The sequence below is a fragment of the Podarcis bocagei genome, assembly GCF_964188305.1.
Source record: "Podarcis bocagei genome assembly, chromosome: 5".
In the NCBI taxonomy this organism is placed as follows: Eukaryota; Metazoa; Chordata; class Lepidosauria; order Squamata; family Lacertidae; genus Podarcis; species Podarcis bocagei.
This window is the reverse complement of record NC_138129.1, coordinates 63,258,787-63,286,672: the sequence shown is the minus strand read 5'-3', so window position 1 is coordinate 63,286,672 and position 27,886 is coordinate 63,258,787. Positions and strand designations below refer to the sequence as shown.

General features: G+C 41.2%; 1 protein-coding gene across 6 annotated transcripts in view; it reads right to left on the bottom strand.

Moving 5' to 3' along the window:
• PATJ (PATJ crumbs cell polarity complex component) overlaps window positions 1-27,886 on the bottom strand; it is a 153,613-nt gene that overhangs the window by 102,367 nt on the left and 23,360 nt on the right. For all 6 annotated transcript variants that reach the window (XM_081193631.1, XM_081193630.1, XM_081193629.1 and 3 more), the window contains exons 14-18: window positions 27,447-27,503; window positions 26,259-26,393; window positions 24,314-24,481; window positions 21,200-21,325; window positions 1,630-1,839 (exon numbers count right to left, since the gene is read on the bottom strand). In XM_081193631.1, coding sequence (XP_081049757.1) covers window positions 1,630-1,839; window positions 21,200-21,325; window positions 24,314-24,481; window positions 26,259-26,393; window positions 27,447-27,503 — 696 coding nt within the window. The remainder of the gene's footprint in view (window positions 1-1,629; window positions 1,840-21,199; window positions 21,326-24,313; window positions 24,482-26,258; window positions 26,394-27,446; window positions 27,504-27,886) is intronic.

Sequence of the window (27,886 nt, the reverse complement as noted above, 5' to 3'; positions counted from 1 at the left end):
GCCTGCAGCTTAGTGGTAGACCATCTGCTTTGTACACATAAAGTCCTAGATTCAATCCCCAGGCAGAGTTGGGATGAATTCTGGTGGGCTGCTGAGAGTCAGCACTGAACTAGAGGGACCAATGTGCTGACTCAATACAAGGCAACTTCTTAAGTTCCTAGGTGCTTATCACCCTTCTAAACTAAAAAGCCCCAAATAATGCAACCTGTCCTCACAGGGAAATGGTCTAAGCTCTGTGTTCATTCTGGTTGCCCTTTTCTGAACCTTTTCAAGCTATGCAATATCCTTTTGGAGGTGCAGCAATCAGAACTGTACACAGTGCCAAGTAGTCAGACAACAGATTTGTATAATAGCAGAGTACTATATTGACAATTTTATTTCCTAAGGATCCCTAACACTGATTTTGCCTTTTTCACGGCTACGTACCAATGTGCACTTTATCCTTCCATTGTATCACATATCTTTCCATTATATCCGAGCTGGGAAAGTGTGATTGGAACAAGCCATGGCTTAAAGCTGGCTCCATATCCTGGCTGGTTTGGAAGCCATTACTCACAGTTTCTCAGTTTGAATGTAATGGGAAGCTATGGCGAACTATGACTTCCTCGCTCCATTTTGTGCTGGTGCAAATGGAGGAGCAAAGTGGCTGCATGTAGGTGCAGGATGCTCATTCATATCATGGTTTATTTGATCATCAGAGAGTGAACATTATGCCAGTAATCTGTGCAGCAATGCACTCTCTCTATTCTTGAAGAGATTAACCCAAATTGCCCTGGGTCACAGGAGAAAAAGACTACATGAGACATCCTACACCAGAAGGACTTGTGCTACGTAAAAGATTCAGAACAAATAGCTCAGTAAAAGTGGGCAAGACTGTATGATGACAGGAAAGGCCATTTTTAAAAAAATATTGCCTGGAGAATGTCAGAATTTTGAATCCTATCAATCCAAAATCATGTGGCTATCCTAAACATAAAGTTCTCAACAGTGGCATCCTCCTTTAATTAAGGAGACTGGTTAAGACATTCCTGTTTGTACACGACTTTGATTTCACTACTGTCTGTGATTTTATCTTGGCAGCTGCTGTGCTTTAAAATCACTTACGCTGCAAGGTATTGAACTAAGTCAAACCCAGATTAGATCCACTGAAATCAATGGATCTAAGTTGTATATTCTACTGAATTTTCAAACTGCATTGCAGCTAACAGGGTGATTTCTAAAATAAATGGGAGACAGAAATCCAAACAAGTCTTTAGTATACAACAAGACTCAAACTCTCATTCCAAAAATATCAAAGAGAAATGTTTCTTTGCCCTTCAGCACACCGCTTCATAAGATATGCCATGCTCAAAGAACTTAGTGGGTCAGGCCTGGTCTGCTTCTTGCAAGCCCCAGCTGGGATGCATAGGAAGCTCCACTCAAACTAGTTTTGCTGAATTTGGGAGGTTACATAAAATAATAATAATAATAATAATAATAATAATAATAATAATAATAATAATAATAATAATTTATTATTTATACCCCGCCCATCTGGCTGGGCTTCCCCAGCCACTCTGGGCGGCTTCCAAAAGAATATTAAAATACTGTGATATATCAAACATTAAAAGCTTCCCTAAAAACCCTTACCATCAAAGGTTTACAGATCCCAAGGTAAACTTTTCCTGGTGGCACAGATTTCAACACCTCTACAGCTTCTGCCAGAGTAGTATTGTGCAAACACATGTCATTTACAAAGACCAGACGGTCACCAGGGAAGAGTTCTCCACCACGCTCAGCCACTCCATTTGGCACCAGTGAACTGACCACAAATGCTGCCTTGGTTGGATCTAAGGGGTCCTGAAAAATAAAGAAAAGAAACTGTCATTTTTAAATATAGATAGAGGGAATGCTTCCAGACAAGCAACATATATATATGTACATCTACAGAAGGCTTCCATTACTATTTGGGCCACAGAGTTGAAAAATTCTGGAAGGAAAAGCAGCAAAATGACAAGGTTTGCCAAATGATAATAAGAATGTCACGAAGGGAGGGGAGAAAGAGTGCAAAGACTAGTGTCAGAGCACATGCATTTCAACAAGGAAATGTGGATATGACTAAAAAGAAGAAGAACTGGAAGAAAAACATGGCAGGCAAGGCTACTCAGATATTCTACAATACTGTACATTGTCATCTCCCCCAGAAAGGACACATGGCAAACAGATAATATTTTGGGGAACCAAATCAAGGCACCCAACAGTAGACACAGACATTCACCAATGTGACAGGAATAAACAGGGAGTGGTTCTTTTATTCCGTGGAAAGACCAAGGTATAATAAGCAACAGCACCTTGAGTTTAGCATGGTTTTCCAAGAACCTAATTGCAACAAAAAATGCCCCCTTTATAGTTATTATTTCAGGATAAAGAGACAGTAAAGGGATGTGGAAGCCAAATTCTATTAGTTCTGAGGCGTGTCAGCAATTATCTACCCTCTCCAAAAATAAAATCATAATAATAAATCTAATTAAGAGCAGAATCGAAGCATACAAATATTCAGGGGATAAAATGAAGAATGCATTTGCTATAACTACGCTACCATTCTCAAGCAGAGGGAGCTCTTGTATAGGAAGAGGAGAGAAGCTACATAATGGGAAAGATCAATCAGCTAGAAACGGCATATTGCTGCACAGAGAAACTGGTCTGTCCCCCAAAAGGTTTGGATGGCAATATAGTTGCTGAAGGAGAAAAACCTACAAATCTAGTTTATTTTATAAATCAAGCAATAAAAGATTCAAAAGCCACATTTTTGTTCAAAGACCCCAGTTTTTCATTTGAGGAAAATAGATTATAAGCAGTATCCTTTTGCAAAGGACCAACGAAACAGACATATTTAAAGTAGCACCATGTTTTGGGAGGCTTGCTTGAGTTTCCTAAAATGCCACCAATTTGAGGAACTTCAAGACAGAGCACTAGATCTCAGAAAACTAGCAACGCACAATACCCAATCAGTCCCTCGCTGCACTATTGTGGTGTTGGCTATGTCATTTAGACAACTTTATTTTCCTTCTCCATCAGGACCAATGACTGTGAATACCACTATCCAGTGCTTTTTTTCCTATTAAAAATGTTTAGGGGTACTCTCATTTTCCTACTCATATGGAAATACTGCCCCTCAATGAGGCCAAACTTAGATTCACGAAATGTTTAGGGGTATGTGTACCCCTGCGTCCCGTCCCCCCCGAAGAAAGCACTGCCACTATCCATTAAAAAGTGATTTGCTGCATTTAAGGGCCATTAGAATTTGCTTTAATCCAGATAAGCTATTTATGTACACCAGGAAGGGCACCAAATACAATCAGAATTAACTTTGTACTTTTCATTCTGCTGGCTCCCAGAACAGGCACTTTTAAAACTGCAGTTTGTGCATCTTCAGCTGTAGAAGAAAGCAATTCTTTCCCCCTGACTTAGCTTTGTTGGCCCACAACCTGGTGCATCTTCTGGATCTTCTGGACTACAACCCCCATTAGCTCCATCATATGATGCAAGCTGTAATCCAGAACTTTTGGAGAGCAGCAAGCTCAGGGAGGCTGAACTGCAACTTACATCCTGGTTCAGAATAGCAATAAAGGGCTGCCTGCAGTTTTTACCCCCAACTTGTTTGTATTTGATGTTTTAACTTTTAGTAACCCACATTGTGACCTATTTGCTAAATTCAGAATTGTGGGGTGTTAATTCTTTCTTTGTTTCTTTATTAATTATTAAATTTATATACCGCCCTATACCCACAGGGTGTTAATGTATTAAATTAATAAATATATATATATACACAAAACAAGAACACTCCATTATTAAAAATGAAGAATTTGCATTCAGAGCACAATCTAAATCAGGGCGGTCTAACATGTGGCCTTCAATGCCTTTTTTGGCAGCCCTCAACAACATTTCACACACACGGACCCCTTTAGCCTTTCCAAAGCCAAGTCAGTAGAGTCCCCCTGCCTCCTTTCCAAAGCCTATTTAGCTGTTTTCCAGCTTTGGGAAGAAGATGGGAGGCCTCTAGGACCCTGCCAGCACCTCAGGGTGGCCAGCTTTGGGAAGGTAGCACAAGGGCCAGAAGAGGGCTTTAAATTTTGGCCCAGCTTCCCCCCATCACCCCCATGCGACAAAGCAATGTGCAGTCCATAGGTTCCATGCTGACGCAGGTGGCGCTGTGGGCTTGCCGATCAGAAGGTGGTGGTTCAAATCCCTACGATGGAGTGAGCTCTTGTCACTCTGTCCCAGCTTCTGCCAACCTAGCAGTTTGAAAGCATGCACAAAGTGCAAGTAGATAAATAGGTACCGCTGCGGCGGGAAGGTAAACGGCATTTCCGTGCACTTTGGCTTCCATCGTGGTGTTCTGTTGAGCCAGAAGTAGTTTAGTCATGCTGGCCACATGACCTGGAAAGCTGTCTGTGGAGAAACGCCGGCTCCCTCTGCCTGAAAGCAAGATGAGTGCCACAATCGCCTTTGACTGGACTTAACTGTCCAAGGGTCCTTCACCTTTTTTTTTTTTATTCTTGTGGCCCACTTGGTATGAAAAGTTGAGCCACCCTGATCTAGATGCTTCCAAAAAGTTATTACTTTGGTCCTTCAAGCCTATATCTCACTTACTATTCCCAAATAGTTTCAAATGCAAATAAAAAGGTCTTAGAACACAGTGGCATATTCTGTAGTTACCAGTGCTTATTATATACCAGATTTCATTTTATTTCTGTTTTTTTTTTAATAATATTTTTATTTGCTTTTTTTTCCCAAGGTCAGAATACATCGTCAATAACACAACAAAAGCGGTTTTACAGAAAGAAAGAAAAAATTAAATACAAGAAAATTCACTTTTCCAGATCTTTTTTCATAATCAACTGGACTTCCCCACATCTTCCATCCCGTTTTCTTTACAATAAAAAATAAACAGCAAATTGATACCTTGTTTCATGCGTTTTTGTACTTTCATCTAATTATATATTCTAAAATTTGAACTTTTCACAATCATAACTTAATTTCCACCATTTTCAAATCTCAATACTGAAGCATGTTTTTCCCAAAACTTAGCAAATTCTCAACATTCATATAACTTATAATGTTTTTGTAGATAGTCTTTAAATTTTTTCCAATCCTCTTCCACTGCCTCTTCTCCCAGGTCTCGGATTCTGCCAGTCATTTCGGCTAGTTCCATGTAATCCATCAGTTGCGTATGCCATTCTTCCAGCGTGGGTAGCTCCTGTGCCTTCCACTATTTGGCTATGAGGATTCTTGCTGCTGTAGTTGCATATAAAAAGAAAGTTCTATCCTTCTTTAACACTCTCTGGCCTACAATGCCCAGGAGGAAGGCCTCTGGTTTCTTATGAAAGGTATACTTAAATACCTTTTTCAACTCGTTATAAATCATTTCCCAAAAGGCCTTCACCCTCGGGCATGTCCACCAGAAGTGGAAGAATGTTCCTTCAGCCTCTTTACATTTCCAACATTTATTATCAGACAGATGGTATATCTTTGCAAGTTTGACTGGGGTCATGTACCACCTGTACATCATTTTCATAATGTTTTCTTTTAAGGCACTACATGCCGTAAATTTCATACCGGTGGTCCATAACCTTTCCCAGTCTTCAAACATAATGTTGTACCCAATGTCTTGTGCCCATTTTATCATGGCTGATTTAACTGTCCAGATTTCATTTTATTTCTGAACCTGGTGGCAGGTTTTGTGTAGGACCAATATCAATATCAGGTGCCCAGGAGCCATAACAATAAGATGGATTTATTAAATCTAAAGTAGATATTTCAGCATTGGCCAACAGAGGGCACTTACAGACCAGCAACAAGATCCATCACTAAATGCATCTGATGCTCTTAGCCAAAAAGTGTGTATGTGTGCAGGGGAAAGATTTACTTGTTTAGCCATCAGATTAAGATTTTTCATTATTATGAAAGGACTGTGGACCACAAGGTTAGGAAACAGCAAGTGAAGGGGCCTCAGTGACGGCTCAAGGCACTGCAGGAGAAATCGAAACAAGATGGATGGGACCTTGGTGGGCTCAGGCACAGGCCAGTGAAGGAGTGTGGCGTTTGCCTTCTAGGTGGGTCATAAGGAAAGGGTTAAAATGAGTGTGATGTGATTGGCCAGTGGAAACTGATAGGAGGAATTAGAGTGAGAGTGGGTGTTGTGTGAAAGTCAGTTGAGGTTTGGGAGTTGAAGAGGGAAGAGGGAGGATATATCTGTGGGTTGGTCGAGTTGTATTGTGAGAGAGTGAGAGGAATTGTCAGGTGGAGTCAGATAGATAGTTGGGAATGATCAGTTTGAAGTTGTTAGGAACTAAGATTTAAGAAACTGTCAAGAAAAACTAACTGAAACCATAAGCTTGTTCCTGCATTTAAAATAAACTTGATTAGTTGTTATTGTTAACAACTGTCTGGACTCCGTGTGTCCCCGTGAGAAACGGGGTGGTGGCAGTGAAGAAAGCAATCGCTGTGGTGGCACAGGGTCAATAGACCGTCAAACGTCCGGGGGCCCTGTGTGATTGCCACAAAATGTTAAGCATGAAAGGGCGTCAAGATGAGCAGTGGAGCGAGGAGGAAAGGTAGAAAGGTGTAGTAAAGAGAGAAGGCAACAGAAGGAATAGGAAAGGGAACCTAGAGGGCTCTGCTAGGGTATGGTGCAATTGGTGATGGAGCATTGTGGCCACCACCAACTGGGTCCAAGGGTGGAGCTGGAAACTCTGAGAATGAAGATTGCTTTAATGTTATCCCAACTAGGAAACCCAGCTGACATGGAAGTGGAAAGAGTAGCAATGACTGCAAGCTTCAATAGCTAAACATCTCTGGGGAAGACTCAAGATCCTTGAAGGGCAATGGAGGAGAAGGTGAACTTTATCTGATCGTGACTCTATTCCCAGTCACCCCCAGTGCAGGGAACAAACTCTGTGATAGAGCCCCAGCACTTGTGCCCTCCATTTTTTATTGGGAATTGTCAGTATCCCTCTTTAACCAGTACTTTTTTTCAGCCAGAACTCGACAGAATGGAGTTCCCGCACCTTTCAGGTGGGAGCCATTGTCATTATAGGAGAACAAGGGAGGTGTTTGTGGTGAGTTCCAGCACCTTTTTCCAGAAAAAAATAGCACTGATCTTTACTATGTTGAACTGCCCCAGTAAGCCCAGGACCCGGAACAGTTGGCAGACCTGTATTTTTCGCTCTATAACACGCACTCAACTATAACACGCACGTAGTTTTTAGAGGAGGAAAATCCGTAGGCATGCCACCCATAGGCATTTCCTCCATAACACGCACAGACATTTCCTCTTACTTTCTAGGAGGAAAAAAGTGAGTGTTATGGTGCAAAAAATATGGTAATTACAGTGGTACCTCAGGTTCCCGACGCTTCAGGTTACAGACGCCTCAGATTACAGACTCCACTAACCCAGAAACAGTACCTCGGGTTAAGAACTTTGCTTCACGATGGGAACAGAAATCGCGCTGCCGCAGCGGGAGGCCTTATTAGCTAAAGTGGTACCTCAGGTTAAGAACAGTTTCAGGTTAAGAACAGACCTCCGGAACGAATTAAGTTCTTAACCCGAGGTACCACTGTATTCTGTAACTACAGCTTCACTGAGAACAAGTTCTCGTTCACTGAGAACAAGTACCACATGCCATTTTAAGAAGCACAGATAAGTCAGTTCTCGCCATTTGCTTTCCAACTATATTAGCTTTGGCACTCCTTCGGCTCCGGGTTCAGACAAATCAGCTTTCTGAGGAAAGTTGGCATAATGAAGTCACAAAATACCTGCTGCCACAAAAATACCCAAATATAAATATATCAGAACTAACACTGAACAGAACAGCTAACAGGCACCAAAACAAATACATTTTCAGAGTCATTTGTCTGTACCATTTTAAGTTACCACCAGAACACTTTTGCTAGGGTCAGTTTGTATAAGCCACACATTTTGCACTGCAGAGCCAAGAGAAACACACATCACAGCTCACAAAATGCATTACATTTTGAAGAACATCATTTAGAGAATTAAACTATGAAGTTATTTCTTCAAACTCTGTTGCGTATTTTCCATTTTATTCACAAAGCTCCTACCCTTTCTTCATAGAAACCTTTAAACTCTATAATGTTACCAATTCTGCACTGACACAGGGCTGGAGCACCATGAGGCAATTTTATTTTTTTTTTTCCATTTTAAAAAAATTTTATTGGTATTCCCATATATATACATAATATCCGTGTTTAGTACATCTCATACTTTTGGACTTCCTTCAGCGTCCTTGACATTCATTCGTATTTGTTTCTTTGTAACGCATTCCACTCTTTCATACTGCCATTAATGCCACCCTTCATACATTGTTTCCAATAAGCAGTACTTATTAGTGCTTTACAATGCCTCTTTAAATCCTGCAAGCGTTGTATTTACTAAACATTTATTCTCCAGATAATCCGCAAATTTTCCCCAGTCATCTATAAATTTTTGATCCTTAATATATCTGATTTTCCCTGTTAATTTGTCTAACTCCGCATATTCCGTCAATTTTAATCTCCACTCTGCTATCGATGGGCCTTCTTCCTGCTTCCACTTCTGCGCTACCACAATTCTAGCTGCTGTTACCGCATACTGGAAGATTTTACAGTCTTTTCTCTTAATGTCTTTCCCCACCATGCCTAATAGAAAACCATGAGGCAATTTTAGTTTTTACATGTGAAGTAGTCTTGCAAAAGCACCTGCAAATCATAATATTGCAAGTGACCACATCCCGAATTGCTAGGAAATTCACAGTAGTCACTCCAAAAGTTGTTTTGAAGATCAGTTCCGTGGCTGAGGATCTGCAGTCCTCATCACAGAGCCTATGCGGAAGGGAGATATATAGGTAGTCAAGGCTCTGCAGCAGCTAGGTCATATTGCAAAGTACCAAAATCTAACAATAAAAATCTGAGAGCATGACACAGAGTTATTAAAACAAGGTCAACACAAGAAAATCACAATCAGCACAACAGGGAGCCAGAGTCGGGCAAAATAAAGCAGTCTTAACAGACCATCTCAAAATCATGAGAGAAATTGCTGACTGAATCTTTCTGGAAAAGGAGTCCCATTATATGGGTACCTGGATTGAAAAGCTCCTCTCCCAGGTCTCCATTAAGTGCACCTCTAACATTGGAAGAGTCATTATCTCAGTCCTACCTACTCCACATGGCTGTTGCAAGAGAGAACCTTTTATGTTGCCCTGAGTTCCTTAGACAAAAGGCAGGGAACAAATGGATTACAGTGGTACCTCAGGTTACAGACGCTTCAGGTTACAGACTCCACTAACCCAGAAATAGTACCTAGGATTAAGAACTTTGCTTCAGGATGAGAACAGAAATTGCGCGGTGGCGGTGTGGCAGCAGCAAGAGGCCCCATTAACAAAAGTGGTACCTCAGGTTAAGAACAGTTTCAGGTTAAGAACGGACCTCCAGAACGAATTAAGTTCTTAACCCGAGGTACCACTGTACAAACAAAGCCACCTGAAGTCTCTGGGTGATATTCAATTAAATTGTTGCTCTTGCGCAAGGATTAGCACTAGTGCAATGGAATTTCCTCCCCCTGCACAAACCCCATGCAATTCCCAAATCTGCTCCAGAGGCTTGGGGGAAACCCCAGAACAGATTTAGGGAATATGTTGTAGGGAGGGGGGAAGAATGTGCAAGGAGAAATACTTGCAGTAACAAAACAGTTTGCTTAGTGCTACACTGAATACAACCCATCAAATTTACCCAAAGTAAGGACTGGTTTGCATAAAGACTTCTGTGGTAGCTGCTGTGTACAGTGAATTCCAGCAGCTCCTGCTTACATGCAGAGCTAACTGCATGAAGGCAGACCAAATAAAATACAATTAAAAAATAGCACACTGATCCGCCAATGGTGTTCCATGAGATATGTGCAATGATCGTCAGTGCATAGCCCCTCTCAAGGTAGCATGCCCTCCAACATGCCACATAGGGAAATAGGGACACACATCTTTCAGGGCTCACAGCCCCCCCCAAACAGGTGTATTTTGGGGCTGCGCCCTTGCGGAAGCCAAAACAAACATCTCAGTAGATAATCAAAAGCCAGAATGGCTCCTGAAATTCCAGGATGTCCCGCTCAAAGCAGGACAGTTGACGAGCATGAGTTAGACCCAAGGTATAAGACTCTGAGCAGTAACCATATAGAGGCCTTGGAGGAGGATATATCTGGATATATCATATATATCTGGGGCAGGAAAACTGGATCCAGCCAGTAAGCTGCATCCTTAATTCCTTCATTGGCCAACTTTGTTTTTGCTGTTGCTTCTTCAAAAGGAAGTTACATGGAATAAACAAGGGCAAGGTCTATCCTGAAGTAGTAGATCTCTTCACCACTCTTACTGAAAGATTGTTTTATGGAAGATGACTTTGTAGGAACAGTTTCAATCAGACACAGATCTACAAAAATGTCTATCCTGCTGCCTGTCACGAAAACAAACAAGCAAACAAGAAGCCCTCACACTGAAGACAACAGATCTGAAATACAAATTACAGGGAATTCCAACGAAGCCTACTCTTCTCCAAAAGTTTGGAATGAGAGAGAGGGGGGGAGGCAGACCCCAAAACCCACAAGGTGAACAGAAGCCAGCCCCTCTAGATAAGAATATAAAAGTGCTGATTTACCACCATGACAGTGATACAACCCTAAATTGCATAAATGTATTCAAGTTGTTAAACTGAAGGGTGTTTTAGGAGTAGTGGAAGGCAGCATTTGGAAAATAAAACATGGGTATTTATTGATCTGCAGTGGCGAGTACAGCAATGAATTTCATACGCTTCCTATACATCTGGCATTAATCAAGACTTCTGTTGTAGAAAATGTCAGTAAAGATCCAGAGAAAGAAACTACACAAAGAAGAAGAAAAATAACTGCAGGGAGAATTGGCAAAAATCATTGCCTAGTCCTAACATTTTTTCTTTCTTTCCTTTCTTCACTTGGTGGCCTAAAATCCAGTTTCGATTTGTGGGGTTGAAACAACCTTTTCAAATTTTCTTCATCCACCCTCTTCTCAAACCAAGACCTTCTAACTGAAAGAAGTATATATACTAAAGTAAAAAAAGGATATCCAAGGAGACACGCTGTACTTTAAAGCAACTCCTTAGGAACAGGAGCCTAATCCTTGCCAAGATTGGCAATCCCACTTGGCCCAACTACAGATGCTTTCGGAAATCATATTTAACTGGTGTCAAAGCAGCAACAATAGAATTATTGGTGTTCCTGTGGCAGATGTTCAAATGCTATTTTAATCTGGTAATCATTTGGACTGGTTTGCTATGGGAGAGATTGTCAACCATGTACATTTGCCGAATGAAATCCCCAAATTCATTCATTCAGAGGACCAACATATTTGATTTTCACCAAAAAAAATGTGTGGTTTAAAACTGCTGTTCATGTTACCAATAGTCCCAAGCACAACACAAGTGAAGTATTAAGTAGTGGCATGATAATGTTGGATTATTGCCGTGACTTATTCTGCAGAGCTTGCCTACGTGTGAGTGTTTATATATAGCAAGCAGTAGCTGCATGGAACACCAGCAAATCAAAGTGATATCTGTCAGTCTTTAAGATTGACATGAGATTTGCAAGCCACCTCCCACTTCCCTTTTAATATCAGAGCAAAACCGTCTGTCAGTTATGTTTCATTACAATGATGTCACATGATTGACAGGTGGGGAGCCTTGCCACGTGTCATATTTGGTGTGCACGTCAGATGTTGGTAAGGATCTGACCCAAGGAGCCAAAATGGTTCCCCAACCCTGTCTTATATATCTATCTCTTGGGGGAGAAATCCCACCAAGCTCACTGGGGCTTATTTCCATGTAAAGATGCATAAAGTCCGCAATCTTAGAAAGGGAGGGGGGGGCAAGTGAAAGCATGAACTGAGCAAACGTAAGAGACAGAGGATGGTCAGATGCAAAACTAGGCAGGCGGCTTCTGCAACTTTAATTGTTGTATAGAAGTGGGAACCTGGTTTTCTTTTCAACCTGAGAAAGTGAGGTATTCATGGGCTATACAGAGCAATTCTCTGCAGGACTATTCATAAGTAGGTTCAATTGAGTTCCTTGGGGCTTACTCTTATGTAAGCATGTATAAGCAACTCCCCACTTATGTGGGTGTTACGTTCCGGTGCGTGATGCGCATAAGTGGGGAACACCCTCTTAACACCCTTTAAATGACCTCTGCCACTCCCTCTCCAAAATACTACTCTCCAAAATAATAATAATAATAATACTGTACAAAAAATATCCACAACTGGAATTGAAACTCTGGGGCTGGCAGGAGTGCTGCTGCCGCTGCGCTACCAGGTGGGGAGGCTGAGGGGCCTAAAGAAAAAGCCCTGCTGTGCCTCCAGACTCTTCTCTGCCCTCACGGAAGTCCTCTTCAGGCTATCTCTTCAGCCTCTCTCCAGCTCTCTCATTCAATTTCCAGGTATGAATTAAACTATTTAATTATTTAATTATATACACAATCGTGCACAAGTCGAGAGATGCCTGTATAGGACCGCAGCCTGTACATAGTTTCTTGGGGAAGTTACTTCTCTCCAAATCCTACCACTCTGCCAAACGTGGAATGGGTTTGTGGAACCATTTTGTTCCAGCTTTGATAGGTTCTGCCTATCATTTGGTGACATGCCCTCTGCCCCACCAGGCTCAATGGGCAACTGGATGTTGCCGCCCTCTCCACAGAGGGCATGTAATGATTAAAACAGCCGTCACATATTTGCTAGATTGTTTCTGAAAGGTGGAAGAAAAAGTACCTGGGGTATTTGCCAGGATAGGCATGACTAAACCAAGTTGGAACATGAGATTCATGAAGTGGATTTGATCCAACATTCACCGGCCACCCTGATCAAAAGCCAGTTTACTCAAGCTACATCAGGGCTATTTTCATACCTCAAGAATAAAATCGCTTTCCACTCAATCCATTTCTTCTGTCTAGAATCAATTCCTGAATATCTTCCAGCCATCCTTTCAAACAGGCTTTTCTAAAACCACCTGCGCCTTTCCTCCATCCAAGCTGTGTGCTCCCTTCGGGCCAGAACTTCCTTTGGTGATATTCCATATCCTATCCTGGGCATTTTTCTGCCCCTCCCCCCCGCAGACCTGAAAAATCTCAGGCCAGCTGTCCTTGTAGAATTTTATACAAATCTAAAACCAGTGGATGAGATTTTTGACATTGCAAACCTAAAGCCAGCCGCGGACACTATAAAACCTGGAACGTTAACAAGGGAAAGAAGAACGCTTGTTTCAACTACTGATCCATTAGTTAGTAGCCAAACCTTGGCTCTGAGTTTTATATCCTTTTTGATATTATTCACTTGAGGAAGCCTAGGAAGAAAAAGAGACTGCCCAAGTTACCAAATTAGTAGAACCAGCCTAAGATCCCAAGAACATTTCATCCCTGATGTGCATCTAGTAGCAACAGGTGCAGATAGACAGGACAGACTGACTGGGGGGGGGGAATGGAAGCAACAAATCAACCGCTGAAAAAGGATAAAGGTTAACACCATACTTTTAAAGCTCTATTACACAACTTTAAAAGTCCTGGAGAAACCTGGGAATTGTACTTTGTTAAGGGTGCTGGGATTGTGAAGCCAGGACCCTTAACTAATTAGAATTCCCAGGATTCTTTGGGGGAAGCCATGACTGTTAAAATGGTGGTTTTAAATGTCTGGTGTGAACGAGACTGGCTTCCATGCTTTAAGGGCACCTCTGCTCCTTATGCTAATAATTAGGTAAAGGTAAAGGTACCTGTGACAGTTAAGTCCAGTTGCGAACGACTCTGGGGTTGCGGCGCTCATCTCGCTTTACAAGCCGGGGGAGCTGGCGTTTGTCCGCTTCCGCTGACAGTTTTTCCAGGTCATGTGGTCAGCATGACTAAGCCGCTTCTGGCAAAGCCAAGGCAGCGCAAGGAAATGCTGTTTACCTTCCCGCAGGAGCGGTACCTATTTATCTACTTGCACTGCGTGCTTTTGAACTGCTAGGTTGGCAGGAGCTGGGTCTGAGCAACGGGAGCTCATCCCATCATGGGGATTCGAACCGCCGACCTTCCGACTGGCAAGCCCAAGCGGCGCAGTGGTTTAAACCACAGTGCCACCCACATCCCAATTATACAAGGGCAAAGATGTTAGAGAACTGTGTGGTTAACAAAGAGATTTAAAGCTGGAACTTGGGCAGAGCAAGGGATAGAGGATCTTACCAAAGAGCATTAAAAAACATAAATCAGCCTATTAATAATTTTGCATGCAGAAAAGTTCCAGGTTCAATCCCCACTATCTTTAGTTTAGTCATAATAACAAGCCCAGCAATGTTTCAAGTATTATTGATTGGTGTTGTATTATGTTGAATGATTTGATAATATACCTGGCTTTACCATTAATCCTACAGCTAAATGCATTTTCCACAGAGCTTAGTTTTCCATACATTAAGGATAGTGCCTTTAACATATCTGATCGGACAGAAATTGAATAAAAACAAATGTGAAGCTGTTAAAATTGTAGACTAGGGAAAATCGTTAGAATTTTAGGCTGGAAACTAAGTGAAAACTTGCCAAACCATACACACAGTAAGAGCACTACATATCACATTTGTGCGGTCAAAGTATATTTATAAAAAAGCTCATTTATCTTTCCAGTTCTATAATCTTATTCTTGACCAGAGATTGAAACTCCAGTCTGGATCATATCTGATTTCCAAACTTCTAATTTTTGAGGCTTGCTCATTAGAGACTTGTTTTCTTTCATAGACTCCATTTTGTGGAATGTATGGTAAATAATTGATTTTTACCAAGATTACTAATAAGCAAAACACTTGCATACTGTTGGCAAATAGCATCCATTTCTACAGCACCTTCTGTCCAAAGCCCTTTATGAACTTCATATGAAAAATAACTTTAAGTCTACAGATCAAGTAAAATGAAGTCATCTATGAATTCGCCAGCAACACTACATAAAAGTTAGTTAGGAGGTGAGCTACTCATCCAAACAGAATGGTGGAGAGAAAAAATAAGGGAGCCAGAGAATATTACTCAACCTAGAATTTGGCCAGAATATTAGATTTAACACCATCCCACATTTAATTACCAGGCATGGGGAAACCAGCAGATGTAGGTTTGTGCTGCATCTTGCAACACCACAAAAATCCTGAGTTATCAACTGGCCTATTGGTTCAGTAGATTAAATTAAAATTTATAGGTCACCTAACACAAATAATGCCTCCAAAGCAATTTATGTTATATAGACAAAAACATGCCAAAGAAACAACATAAAACTTTTAAAATACATCAGTCAACATAAATAAACAGTGAAGAAACCATCAGCTAAAAGCAAATCACAAGCTCGAAGATGTTAAAACTGTTCCCATTGAAAATACTACAATCCAGGCATAGGGCTACAGGCCTAATTAGGCACAGCATGGGCTCAAATTTAGCCTGCAAGGTCATTTTTCCAAAACCATTGCACCTCCCTCCCTAAGGGGGGGGGCAGAAGCTTCCCAGGCTTTTGGAAGGATGTGCCAGGGGAACATTTTGGGGACTAGTCTAGTCCTCCTACTCCACTGACCGCATACCACTGCTTCTGACATGTCCTGCACCCCCTTCCTTCCCTCACACTGCTTGGGCATTTCCTTTTCCTCCCACCCTGGCTCCTGCCTCACAGGTGGCACCTGCCTCATAAATCATTGGCCTCTTCTCCTGGGTCAGCCTCCACCACCACCCTTGTCTTTGCCACCCATTCATCAGAGCCCTGCCAATCTCTGGCAAGGTATTTTCACCCACACAGCCTAAGCAGGTAGAAAACATTCCATGGCATGGAGATCACCCATGCCTCCATGACAGCGATGAATCCAGAATTATGCCAAAGCAACCTTCTTTCCTCCTAGAGGTCATGAAGGACCCAGAGTACTGATATAGAAAGGGAGTTCTCTGAAAAAAATGATCCAATACAAAGAAGAGCACATACACATCTCCTCCAACTACCCCTTATTTATCAGGAACATCCCCTGTTTTTTAATCCCTGCCCCTGGTACATCTTGTTTCTTTTTAAAACACAGTATGAAATGGTAGCATCCCCTTTGAGTGGGTAGCTGGTTGCATTCCCAGCTGGGTGAACATGTCAGTAGTGGCACATGCATGAAACCCTAAGGTATCATGCAGTACATAGCCTGTCACTTCACACACTGCTGATTATAATAATAATAATAATAATTTATTATTTATACCCCGCCCATCTGGCTGGGCCTCCCCAGCCACTCTGGGCGGCTTCCATAAAAACCAAAAATACAGTAAAATGTCACACGTTAAAAACTTCCCTGAACAGGGCTGCCTTAAGATGTCTCCTGAATGTCAGATAGTTGTTTATCGCTTTGACATCTGCTGGAAGGGCGTTCCACAGGGCGGGCGCCACTACCGAGAAGGCCCTCTGCCTGGTTCCCTGTAGCTTTGCTTCTCGCAGTGAGGGAACCGCCAGAAGGCCCTCGGCGCTGGACCTCAGCGTCCGGGCAGACTGATGGGGGTGGAGACGCTCCTTCAGGTATACTGGACTGAGGCCGTTTAGGGCTTTAAAGGTCAGCACCAACACTTGATTCCAAGGTGTACAGTGGTACCTTGGGTTACAAACACTTTGGGTTACAGACACCACTAACCCAGAAATAGTACCTCGGGTTATACCTCAGGATGAGAACAGAAATCGTGCGGCGGCAGCGGGAGGCCCCATTAGCTAAAGTGGTACCTCAGGTTAAGGACGGTTTCAGGTTCAGAACAGACCTCCGGAACGAATTAAGTACGTAACCAGAGGTACCACTGTATTTTGAATTGATAGTATCCTATATTTACCATTATTTCTTTTGCCAAAAGAACCACTATCGTGCTCTTGACTTTATCCCCAACCCAATAAATTTGCTAAGCAAATGAATAATGCCGGAGAGCAAAGAGCCTTCAGGAAAACAATCCTTGCAACAGTAATAGGCACATTGCAGGCAAGTCCTCATTTTCCCCTGTGTGAAGCTTTGGAGGTCATGCACATAACATGCTGGACAGCCAACTGTCCAGCAACTAAAATTACACCCTAAACCATAAGAACGTTTCAAATGTTTATGCAAAATGGGGGGAAAACAACTGCAGATTCTTTCTGACATCCCTATAAAACTAAAGCCTACAGGCAAATTATTCCCAAACCACCCATTTTGGGATTCCCTTCGCCTTCCAAAAGCTCATCTGGTATTGCTCACAGCTAAGAGCAGAATACTGGAAAAGGCAGACGAGTGAGGAACGGCTAAGAATTCCAGAAATACAGAAAGCCTCAGATATGGCCTTTGTTCTCCCAGTAATAAACCTCTGTCCTGCTTTGCAAAAGTGAGTTTTACTGTGTGTGATTTATTATGTAATTGCAGCAAAGAGATATTAGAGCTCATTAATTATCTCACACAGTATAAAACTTTTAAATTAAGTTATCGGCCATACAAATGTCACAACGGATGCCATTTACTCACTTTAATATATAATGATATATTGCAAATGCTGCTGGAAAGAGCAGATATTTTTTCCAGTAAGCTTTAGAGGCAAAACATATGGTCCACCCTTTCCATTTGGACAGTTTCTCTGTAGCCACCCTTCCTACTGTCTAACTTTGTCTGATAGTATGGCCCAGTTCACACAAACACCACAGCGTACAGACAAAACAGTCTTTGGCTGAGTGCATGTCTGTACTTGTGCGGAAAAGTCAGAACGAGCCAGCCAAGTTACAGCTTACAAGGAGTGCCCAAAGGACCAACGGCTACAGTGTAACATAAATAAATTAAACATTTTATGTTTTGCCATGTTTTTATATTAAACAACCATAGCAATACTAAAACCACTAAAAATAAAAGCGCTGCTGAAAACAGAAGCAGAATATAATACTTCATAGCCCTTCAGACTTCAAATTCCTGACCAATCAGCAACATCAACTCAATATCTAAATGTTGCAATTGAGCTAGCTGGCATGAAAAACAAGTTGAAATTGTGTGGGCAGCCCTGCTCCTAGCGGATATCAATCTGGTATCTGAAGGCAAATACATCTATCATAGGATCTCATTAGGTGGTCAAAGATGGCTTTTTAATAGAAAAATAGGTGTCGGTACTAACAATGAAGTTGTTACAGGAAGTGTCACACTTTTTAACAAAGAGGTGCCAGTACTGTGTACCCTCTTGAAAACATGGGCTATTCATAACAGTGCTGCTCCCTGAATTATCCCAAATCTGAATGCTCAGTACTTTAACCGCCATCTTGAATTGAGACTAGTAATCAGCTGAGTAGCTTGTAACATTAAACATGCTTAGAGCAGGTAATACCAGTCAAAAGCTATGCTGCTGAATTTCAAATGTGGCTCCACATAGAGCAATTACAACATCTAATCTGGAGGTAACATAAACATCTACAGCAAGGATATGGCTGCAAGGATACACCAGGAATAGTGTCTAACATTGAATAATTTCCACCCAGTAGTTTCATTTTGTTTTCACTGATTAGCCATTAGCCATGTTCCCCCATCCCCGCCCCAGCTATGCAGTCATGAGAATCACTGTGACTGCATTCATATAGCATCTCCTCCAATAGTCCCTAGAAGCTGGAAAAGAAACATTTTATTCAGAGCCCTGACTCAGGGAAATCCCTACCCTCCAATCATTCTAATTTCCAAGAAGCATCTATGGTCTACTGCTACCAAGACTTCCAGCTGATTGCAAAAACGGCAGTGCCTCAGAAGCGCCAAAGGGCCCTTGTGTGGAAGCAACCTTGGTTACAGACCGGGGGGAGGAAGAAAGAGAAGAGGTTAATAAAAAATACATTAAAAAGCATTTGTAAGAATATGGCTGAGAAGGAGAGAGAAAAGCAGTGCCTGTAATTTTTTGAGAGGAGCTATTATGTGCATTATCCAATATATACACCCAAGGTGGTATCATAGGGTAGACTTAGAGAGCCTTTGCCTATTAGATGCCCTCTCAATGCTTTGGACTACAACTCCCATCAGCCCCTGTTTTATAGTCCAGAACACTGTGTTGGTGAAGGCTGGCTTACAGATTGATGGAAGTGGAGAAGCAAGTGCAATATACTACAGAGGTCAGGTTAGCACGGGCTAGGTCAGAGATGGAAAACATGTGATCCTTCAAAATGTTGGACTCTCAGCTCCTACCAGTCCCAGCAACCATAGCTAGTGGTGAGTGATGATGGGAGCTATAGTCCAACAACAACTACAGGGCCACAGGTTAGCCATTCCTGGGCTAAGGCAATAATTTAGTTTTCCACGGGTCACTCCAGTCTATTATAGAAGGGCCAATTCTAGTTGCATATATTAATTTGCCCCCCTCCCCCATGGCCTATCAAAAGAGTTACTGTGACTGAATATACCTCATTAATAGATATGCACCATAAAAAGCTTAGTAGCTCAGCAAGGACACACTGCACTTTATAAACCAATATCTTAAAATGATGGAAGATCTAAAATTAAATGGCTTACAGCCCATTTCAAATAATTCAAATTTAGCTGCATCCTATTCCTTGCCAATGTATTTGCATCGGTAAGTAAATAAAAACTGTTATTAAAGCCTCCATTAATTCTGATCATACAAAAATATAAAAGCAAGTCTGCATATTATTGCCCTCTGCAAAGGATAGTAGGTAGCTATACTGTAAACATTTGGGACCCCCTCCTAAACATAAAATATGTCAAGGGGGAAAAAAACTTTTCACAAGCACGTCTCAAGTATTTGTCTTGAATCCATCCCCAGTTTGTGTCTTATTTTGTAAAAGTATTATAGATTTCTATATCCTTTGACATATTTGTCTTATTAAACAAAAGCATTTAGACAGCACTCATATATGCAATGTGTTACGGCAAAGAGTTACCGGTAACTACATTCCTTAGTTGGAGCCTTTAAAAATATCATATTGATGACATCAGCAGCATACACTATTTTCTATTCCTGGTAAACTTTGCTCAGACAAATTTTAGTTTCAACTATTTTCAAAATGCAACAACTTTCATTTTACGCTGACAAAATTGAGCTTTTATGGAGATTGTGCACAAGCTTTCTGTAATTACCAGAACATTCTTTGTTACAGATTTCTAAAAGGGAGTCTGTTTCGCTATGATGTTCAAACTTGATGTCGCCATTTCCAGTTCTGAAATTCTATTATTGTCCTCAGGATTTTCTCCTAAATAACACAAAGCTTTCCTTTGGCTTGTTATTCTTTCCATAAAAAAATTAACACAATATTCCTCGCAACAGGAAATAATCCAGTTCAAAACTTTTGAGTTTGCTATTGAACTATGTAATAGTATTCATACAGCAGCAATAATAGCAATTTTTGAAGCTAATGTAATACCCTGCTTTGCAATGACCAAACAAAGTTACTTTGCACTGAGTCAAGCCATTGGCCTGTATAGCCCAGTGATATATATCATGATTTGCAACAGCTCTCCAAAGTTTCAAGTAAGGGGTTCTTTCTGAGGCCTGATGTCCCTAAACAATACTGGGGAAAAACTACTTAGATAAAGACATCCCTGTCTTTTAATTGTGAATAAAGCAATTTTTCAGATTGAGCTATAAATTGTACAAAGTAATCCAGTCAGGCTCATTAACAGTGGAAGTGAACAACTGAGAGAGGGAGGAGAAAAGGAAGCAGGACTGCAGAGAAAAGTTGATGTTCATTTAGAGCATCACCCATTTTTCCCCAGTGCTCAGCACAGCTGATCAGTGGGAGGGAATGTTGTGGACCATGTAAGATTAGGCAGTAGGCAAGAGGCAGACCAGGAAGCATATACTGCACCCTTCTGAACTAGAAATAGAAGCCAAAGCATGCTTCTTAGAGATTATTATTGTTGTTTATTAAATCATGGCTTCTTCTTCTGCTTCTTCTTCCTATTATTATTTCACCACACCAATCCATAACAATGGATAGTAGTTTTTATTAGCTATTTAAAAACAGCTCATGTATCTACACAGAAAGTTCTTGAGACTAAAAACAAAAACTGCAAAAGAACCAACTCAGCTCTTTGCTAAGATGCAAAGATCATGTCAACAAAACGTAAAGGGAATACTAAGGAACAACCGTAAATGCAATAAGGATTGAAGGCAATTAATCATCACGAATGCACAGCATACCTGGTAGTCCAAAATGCTGAATCCTAAGCCCATCTTAGTGTCTTTTACAAGTTCAATGACATTGACTTCGGAAGACCAAAGTTCTAGCTCCACCTCTTCCTCTTCTTCTTCCTCCCCTGGTTTCACCTGAGAATTAAGATATAAAGCTTTTTTCCCCCTGTTGATAAATTTATCCATCATATGGAAGCTGAAGAGGGTGCCTGGACTAGAATTTAAATCATTCTGTGAAACTAGATATTGGCTCAGTTCACTTGAGCTAAGGTCGCTAACCTTCAATGGTCGCATTAGATGCATAAAAGTAAAAGGGCACAGAGAGGAAAGCAAAAAATAAAATAAACCTGGTATGCAAATGAAGCTAAGAGTATGGCCTGTGATCTTGGAGGCTCCTGGGTCAACACTTAACTTTGCCAGGAACCCTGTAGGTGGCCACTGTATCTTGCATGCCATCTTCCTCTATAGGATTGTTGCGAGGATTACTATCCGTAAAGTGCTTTGAACGATCCAAAATTCATAGTTTTAAATAGTAAGGGCAAAAGCAAAAAGGAACAAGGCCATAAAATATTCAGTCGCATGATCCCACAAGGCTTTCAGTGGAAAAACAAGGGCACTTCTAGTTGGAGACTCTGAAAGGCAATGCTATGACTCCATACACTGAAAATCTGAAAGAGGTCCCATTACCAAAAGTCTGTATACGTGAAGGTAGACTTAACATGTACAGTGGTACCTCGGGTTACATACGCTTCAGGTTACATACTCCGCTAACCCAGAAATAGTGCTTCAGGTTAAGAACTTTGCTTCAGGATGAGAACAGAAATCGTGCTCTGGCGGCACAGCAGCAGCAGGAGGCCCCATTAGCTAAAGTGGTGCTTCAGGTTAAGAACAGTTTCAGGTTAAATATGGACCTCCAGAATGAATTAAGTACTTAACCCGAGGTACCACTGTACAGGGTCAAAAAAGGAAGACCTCACCAAGGCTTGGTAAGCCAAAAAGCATAACAGTACCCATGCATGAATTAATGGTGCCTGTTTTGCTCCTCCCCACTCATACTGCATAGAAACAAACCACAATCCCTAGCTTAGTGCTATATTTGAGCCAGGGATCGCTTTTGGCTTTGCTCCAGATAAACTGCGATCTGTAGCCAAGGTTTCGTTCTTAGCTTATTATCTGTGAGTTATTAGAAGCGAAACAAACTACAATCCCTGACTTAGACGTAACACAATTATTATTATTATTAATTAAATTTATACACTGCCCTTCATCACAGCATTTCAGGGATGTTCGCATAATAAGAACAAGGTAAATAGATTCAGAAAGCATATTCTGTGGTATTACTCAGAGACAAATAAATTTATACTATGCCCTGATATCAGCGTAAAACCATTGTTTTAAAAGATCTGAGTGGCCACTGATAAACTTGTAGAAGTATATTGGCACTGCACTGCCAGTTAAATGGAACATTTAACTTAATCACTAAGCTATCCAAAGCAGGACACTGGTACATCAAGAAGATACATCATTATGGAGCCATGGAGCCAGAAGCAAAAGTTTACTTTATTACAGAACACTGAAAGACAAGGTCTGTACTTCTGGAAAAAAATTTAAACTCAAACTGTATTCTTCCAGTTTGCATCAGGTCCTTTGTTCACAAGATGGAAGTAATCAGCTAATGGGGAAGCTGAGACTAGGTATAATTCAAAGCTTTTGCTCCCTTATTAAACTGAAGAATGATGAATGGGATGTACACCGTCAGCATGTCGGCCCATTGATTTACATACCTTGTATCATTAGTACAATGATGTTTCCAGCTACCTGCCTAGATAAAGCCACTAGGAGTTTCCAATTACAGTGAAAGTAGTAAAGTCACAAACATGAAATATCTCTCAGGGAAGATGCATTTGTTAAAGTACCGTTGTAGCTTTGGTTCAAAAGCACACACTCAGCTTCATAAAATTCAAGGCAGTGAAGCCTGAATTTCAGATTCTGATCAGATTCATTGTTCACTGAGAAAAGGCAAAAAAGAAAAGAGGCTGTGACTATCGTTTTCTGCACTATGCACAGAAGATATATGACTCCCCTGGTGGAATGTTTGGAACTGCAGGCTGTGATCCAGCAAAGCCCATGTGGGAGTAGCAAAATGCTTCTGTGCTTGCTCTCTCTTCTAGTAGTAGCTCCTGAGCTTCCTGAAATGCTCTTATAAAGGGTCTCCTCACTTTTTGGATAGGGCTGTCACTGTCACCTAAATGGAACTTTAAAAAATCACCAGTCATTTACACTTTGGATCCTGACACCAGTGTTTGGTTTCCCCTCTGTCTGTTTACAAAACACTACAATTAACAGGGCTTTTGCAGGAAAGGGAAGTCACAAGAGTTTTAAAACCAGGATAGAATGGATTTAGAGGGAAATGAAGCAGAAAACTAGAACCCTTCAACCACTTTCTCAAGTCTAGACTGTTTTGGTTGACCTACTATTGTCCTTGATGAGTTTATAGTGCTTCAACAGTACCTCCATTTCCTTCCTCTCCCACATCATCTTTCTTCCATTCCTACTATTGATTTGTCAATCCCTGTCCTGTCTTGCAAACACTTCTATACAGTCGTACCTTGATTGTCAAATTTAGTCCGTTCAACTTCCAAAACAGTTCAGAAACCAAAGTGTGGCTTCCGCTTGGCTGCAGGAGCTTCTTGCACTCAATCAGAAGCAGCGGAAGCCACATCAGATGTTCGGCTTCCAAAAAAAAATCGCAAACAAGAACACTCACTTCTGGGTTTGCGGCGTTCGGGAGCCAAAACGTCTGAGTATCAAGGAATTTGAAAACCAAGGTACGACTGCATTCTGAAAAGTACCTGGTTCCTAGTTGAGCCTAGAGGGCCAATAAGAAGTAGTTACAATTTTAGACCACTACATTGTTCAACTGCAACTACCCCAGCCGTTACCACTTGGGCAAGGAGAGTTACTAGAAGGTATATTTCTAGCTTAAGTCATGACTAATTTAAATCCTACTGAATACAATGGGGCCACATCTGGATCCAACCCATTATCTTCCAAAACTCAAGGTACATCTGTTGGCACCCCCTTCCCCTTTTCTTTTCATGTTTAAAAATGTTATTGCTTTACCTTTGGTTCTGGAGAGCAAGCAATAATGGCTGTGGGCTCGTCCACAAAGGATTCTGTCCCATCATCAAACAGGCGCCGGCAACTAACCAGGGTAAATGGAGGAGGCACTTCCTTAAGAAAAGAAACTGCCTCACGGCGGGATTTTCCATGGAGCTGAACACCATTTACCTATGACAAGAAATGAGAACGTACATGGACTTGAAGACAACTGATCTGGTTCCACCCTAAATCATACTTTTATTTTTTTAAATAAATATTTGTAAAGGGAATATGTGTATGAATTAATACTTATTATCCCTTTTGAGTTGGATCTTTGCCCTTTTGGTCCTTCCAGGTTGTGATGCATTATGGTTTAATTTTATTCTTCTTTCTCTCTCTCTCTCTCTCTCTCTCTCTCTCTCTCTCTCTCTCTCTGTGTGTGTGTGTGTGTGTGTGTGTGTGTTTGCATGCATGAAAGGAGTAAGTAATCAGTTGCTTTTATCTCAGGGGTGGGAGACCTCAGGCCCAGTGGCAAAATGTACCTCCTTCCCCCAGTCTCTCAATCTGACCCTGGGGACTCTAACACCACCACCTGCCCAGGCCACGCCCCTTCTTCCCTGACAACATCAGCTCTGCTCTCTGCCTTACTTGAGCCTTTTTGTCTGGCTGGCAACATGTCCTTGAATCATATGTGACAATTCTTCCCACTCGTAAGGTTGGAGTAGATGGTGTAGGTACCTCTGACTTCTGTGTGGCTAGAAGGTAGCCTACGGGCTAAGCATCACACTGTCGCTCCATCCACGTTTGCCCCTGGCCCCATCCACCACTGCCATGTGTTCCTCCACCCACCAAAAGGAATGAAATCCTTGGGTTGAAAAAGGTTTCACACCCCTGACTGAGCCTCACCTCCAGTTCCAGCACACCAGTTCAAAGCAAAACTCTTAAAGCAGTCTCAAACATTTATTTATATATATTATCACATTTGTAGCCAATCCTCTTTTCAAAATTAAGACTCATATACACCTTCCTCACAGGATGAAACACATCTGAATAGGATTGCAATGCCCCTTCTCTGTATGTCATAATTCTGAATCATATTCATTCTACACATTTTATTCCTTCCTTATTACTAAGTGGCCAATTTCCAAACAAAACAATGGTCTTGAGAAGGACAGCAAAGAGGAGGAATGGTAGTTATGGACTGACTCCTATTCAGTGAATGGGCATTCTCTTGCATATCTTATTAATTCCAACAGCCTGTCTCTCGATTGCTATATCAGTGGTTTGGCAGCGCTGTTTTCATTGTGAGTTTGTTACTTTTTTCTGCCCATTACAGCTTTTATTTAATGGAGTGCATAACCTGGTTAATTTTTAACATGTGCTCTAGGCTAACAGTGGGTATATTTTAACCAAGAGGCCAGTTTATTTTTTGAAAAAACTCAAAACTGGAGGAGTGGGATGAAAGAAATGTTTTACAAGATCTGGACATAGTTGTGGATTTGGATAAGTAATGTATAGACAGAATCCAGGCTTCTATAACAATAATTCACTAACAATTAAATCATAGCAAGGCTTTATTACTTCCATACTACAGTTTTGGTTGATTGTCAATATATTTCTTCCCCCCCCCCATGTCCTTTAAACCTTTGGCACTCAGCATTTCCTATAATGAATGTCACAAAAGGAAAAACAAACTGCATTGATGGGCATGAGTTTGTGACATAGCACATTAAATGATTTAAAGGAGGAACTGCTTACATCTCAGATGGAAAACCCAAAGGCCTAAGACTTCCAGAGTTAAGCACATACTTTCCTCCCCTCCCCTCATAGCTTTAATTTCTGTTAATACTCTTCGTAGCTATGTAGAAAGGTACTCTGATGAGTCTCACCCACATGAACACAAGTAAAACACTGGAATGTGACTAAATATCACGGCTACATACAACGTATTGTCTACAAACTTTACCTCTAGAAGTTCATCCTCCAACTGCAATAAACCAAGTTTGGCAATCGGACCATCAGGAGCTATTGAAGATATATAATGATGCCCTTCAAATGTATCCAGTTCCACCCCCAGTCTCATTGTGTGAATAGGTAGGAGCTGTTAAAAACAAAGCAGTGTGTGAGTAAGTAGCAGCTGTTAAAAAACCAAAATGTATGATATTTTATCAGCTTTTCCAGCAACTTGGATCTCTAGGGACAGGGCCTCTTTCTTGGGAACATGCTAGATGACAGAAGTCAATTGATAGATTTGGAGAACTGAGATTTAAATATCTCAAAACAAGGGTCATAGACCACACCTCTGCAGTGTTATCTATAGCTTCAGCAGTTTTATTGCTTAATGTCTAATGGCTGCATTCAGACATCACACTAAACTATGGTTCAGTGAAACGTGAGCCTCCACCTGGGTTTGCATGCTCAACCTTCCCCTCTCCTCCTCCCATGCAGCCGGAAGGAGGAGTTGACAAAATGTGGTTAATATTGTGAGATTCAAACAATCCAACTCTGGTTTCTGAAGGAGGTTTGTTTCAAATAACCATAATAAATGTTTCCCACAGCTCCAGGTTTGGACAAGATGGCAAAGTGGCAGAAAACCAAAAGCAGAAGCCAATGCCCATCAACTGAAAATCTCAGATGATCAATAAAGTTATATGTTTATTTAGGCTGATGGGATGTAGCTGGTCAAATGAAATCCAGCAAAGTGAGTTGGCATTGGTCTGTCCTTTTGCAGATTGCATACTAACTTCGTGTAGCTTCTTACAGTAAAGTCTACACTGCAGCCTGTGTTGCTCCCAGCTGGTAGTCAAGGTGAAGGTTTGATCTACAAAAAAAATGTTTCTGGCTTGCATTCTTCAACAACTCCTGTCCTAGCAATCAATAAGCCAAGACATCGGCACAAAGCATTTCAAAGAGCAAAGCTGCTAAACACAGTACTTGACATCTAACCAATATATTTAATTCTGCACAGACTATCATTTGAAAAAGGAAGGACAGAATAGCTTGTTGGGACAAATTCACGTCCAGCACATAAAGAGAGATACAAACCCGGAATTTGCCCAAACTTTCAAATATAGTAAGTTCTAAGTGGGTGGTTCACTATATCTATTTACACTCCCAGCGTGTTACAGAAATAGAAAAAGGGACGACTCAATACCTTTGAATATTTCTGTAGCTCAGCATCATCTGTGATTGGCATGTCCACAGTTGAAACCTAAAGATTAAAAAGGAGAGATTCCATGGGTACTCATTAAAGCATTATATTTATTTCAAAGTCAGTGATCTAAACAAAGTAAGTGTACAACAGATGTAAAATAGATAAATCATAGCAATGCCCCTTTGTGGAGAAGAGAGAGAGTGCTGATTATTCTACATGTATATTACTAGGACAGTGGTGTATGGATACAGTTGTGCTGCTCCTATAAACATAAGAATATGACCCTACAGGTCTTTTTAATGGTTTGGGCACATCTGAAGGTGCAGCACTGCTAACACGAAACAGGTGTGGATCTAGTCAGCTCCTTGGATGAGGGACGACCAGGGACCCCATGTAAAATAAGGATATAATAACAATTTCTTTTAAACCACCTTGAAACA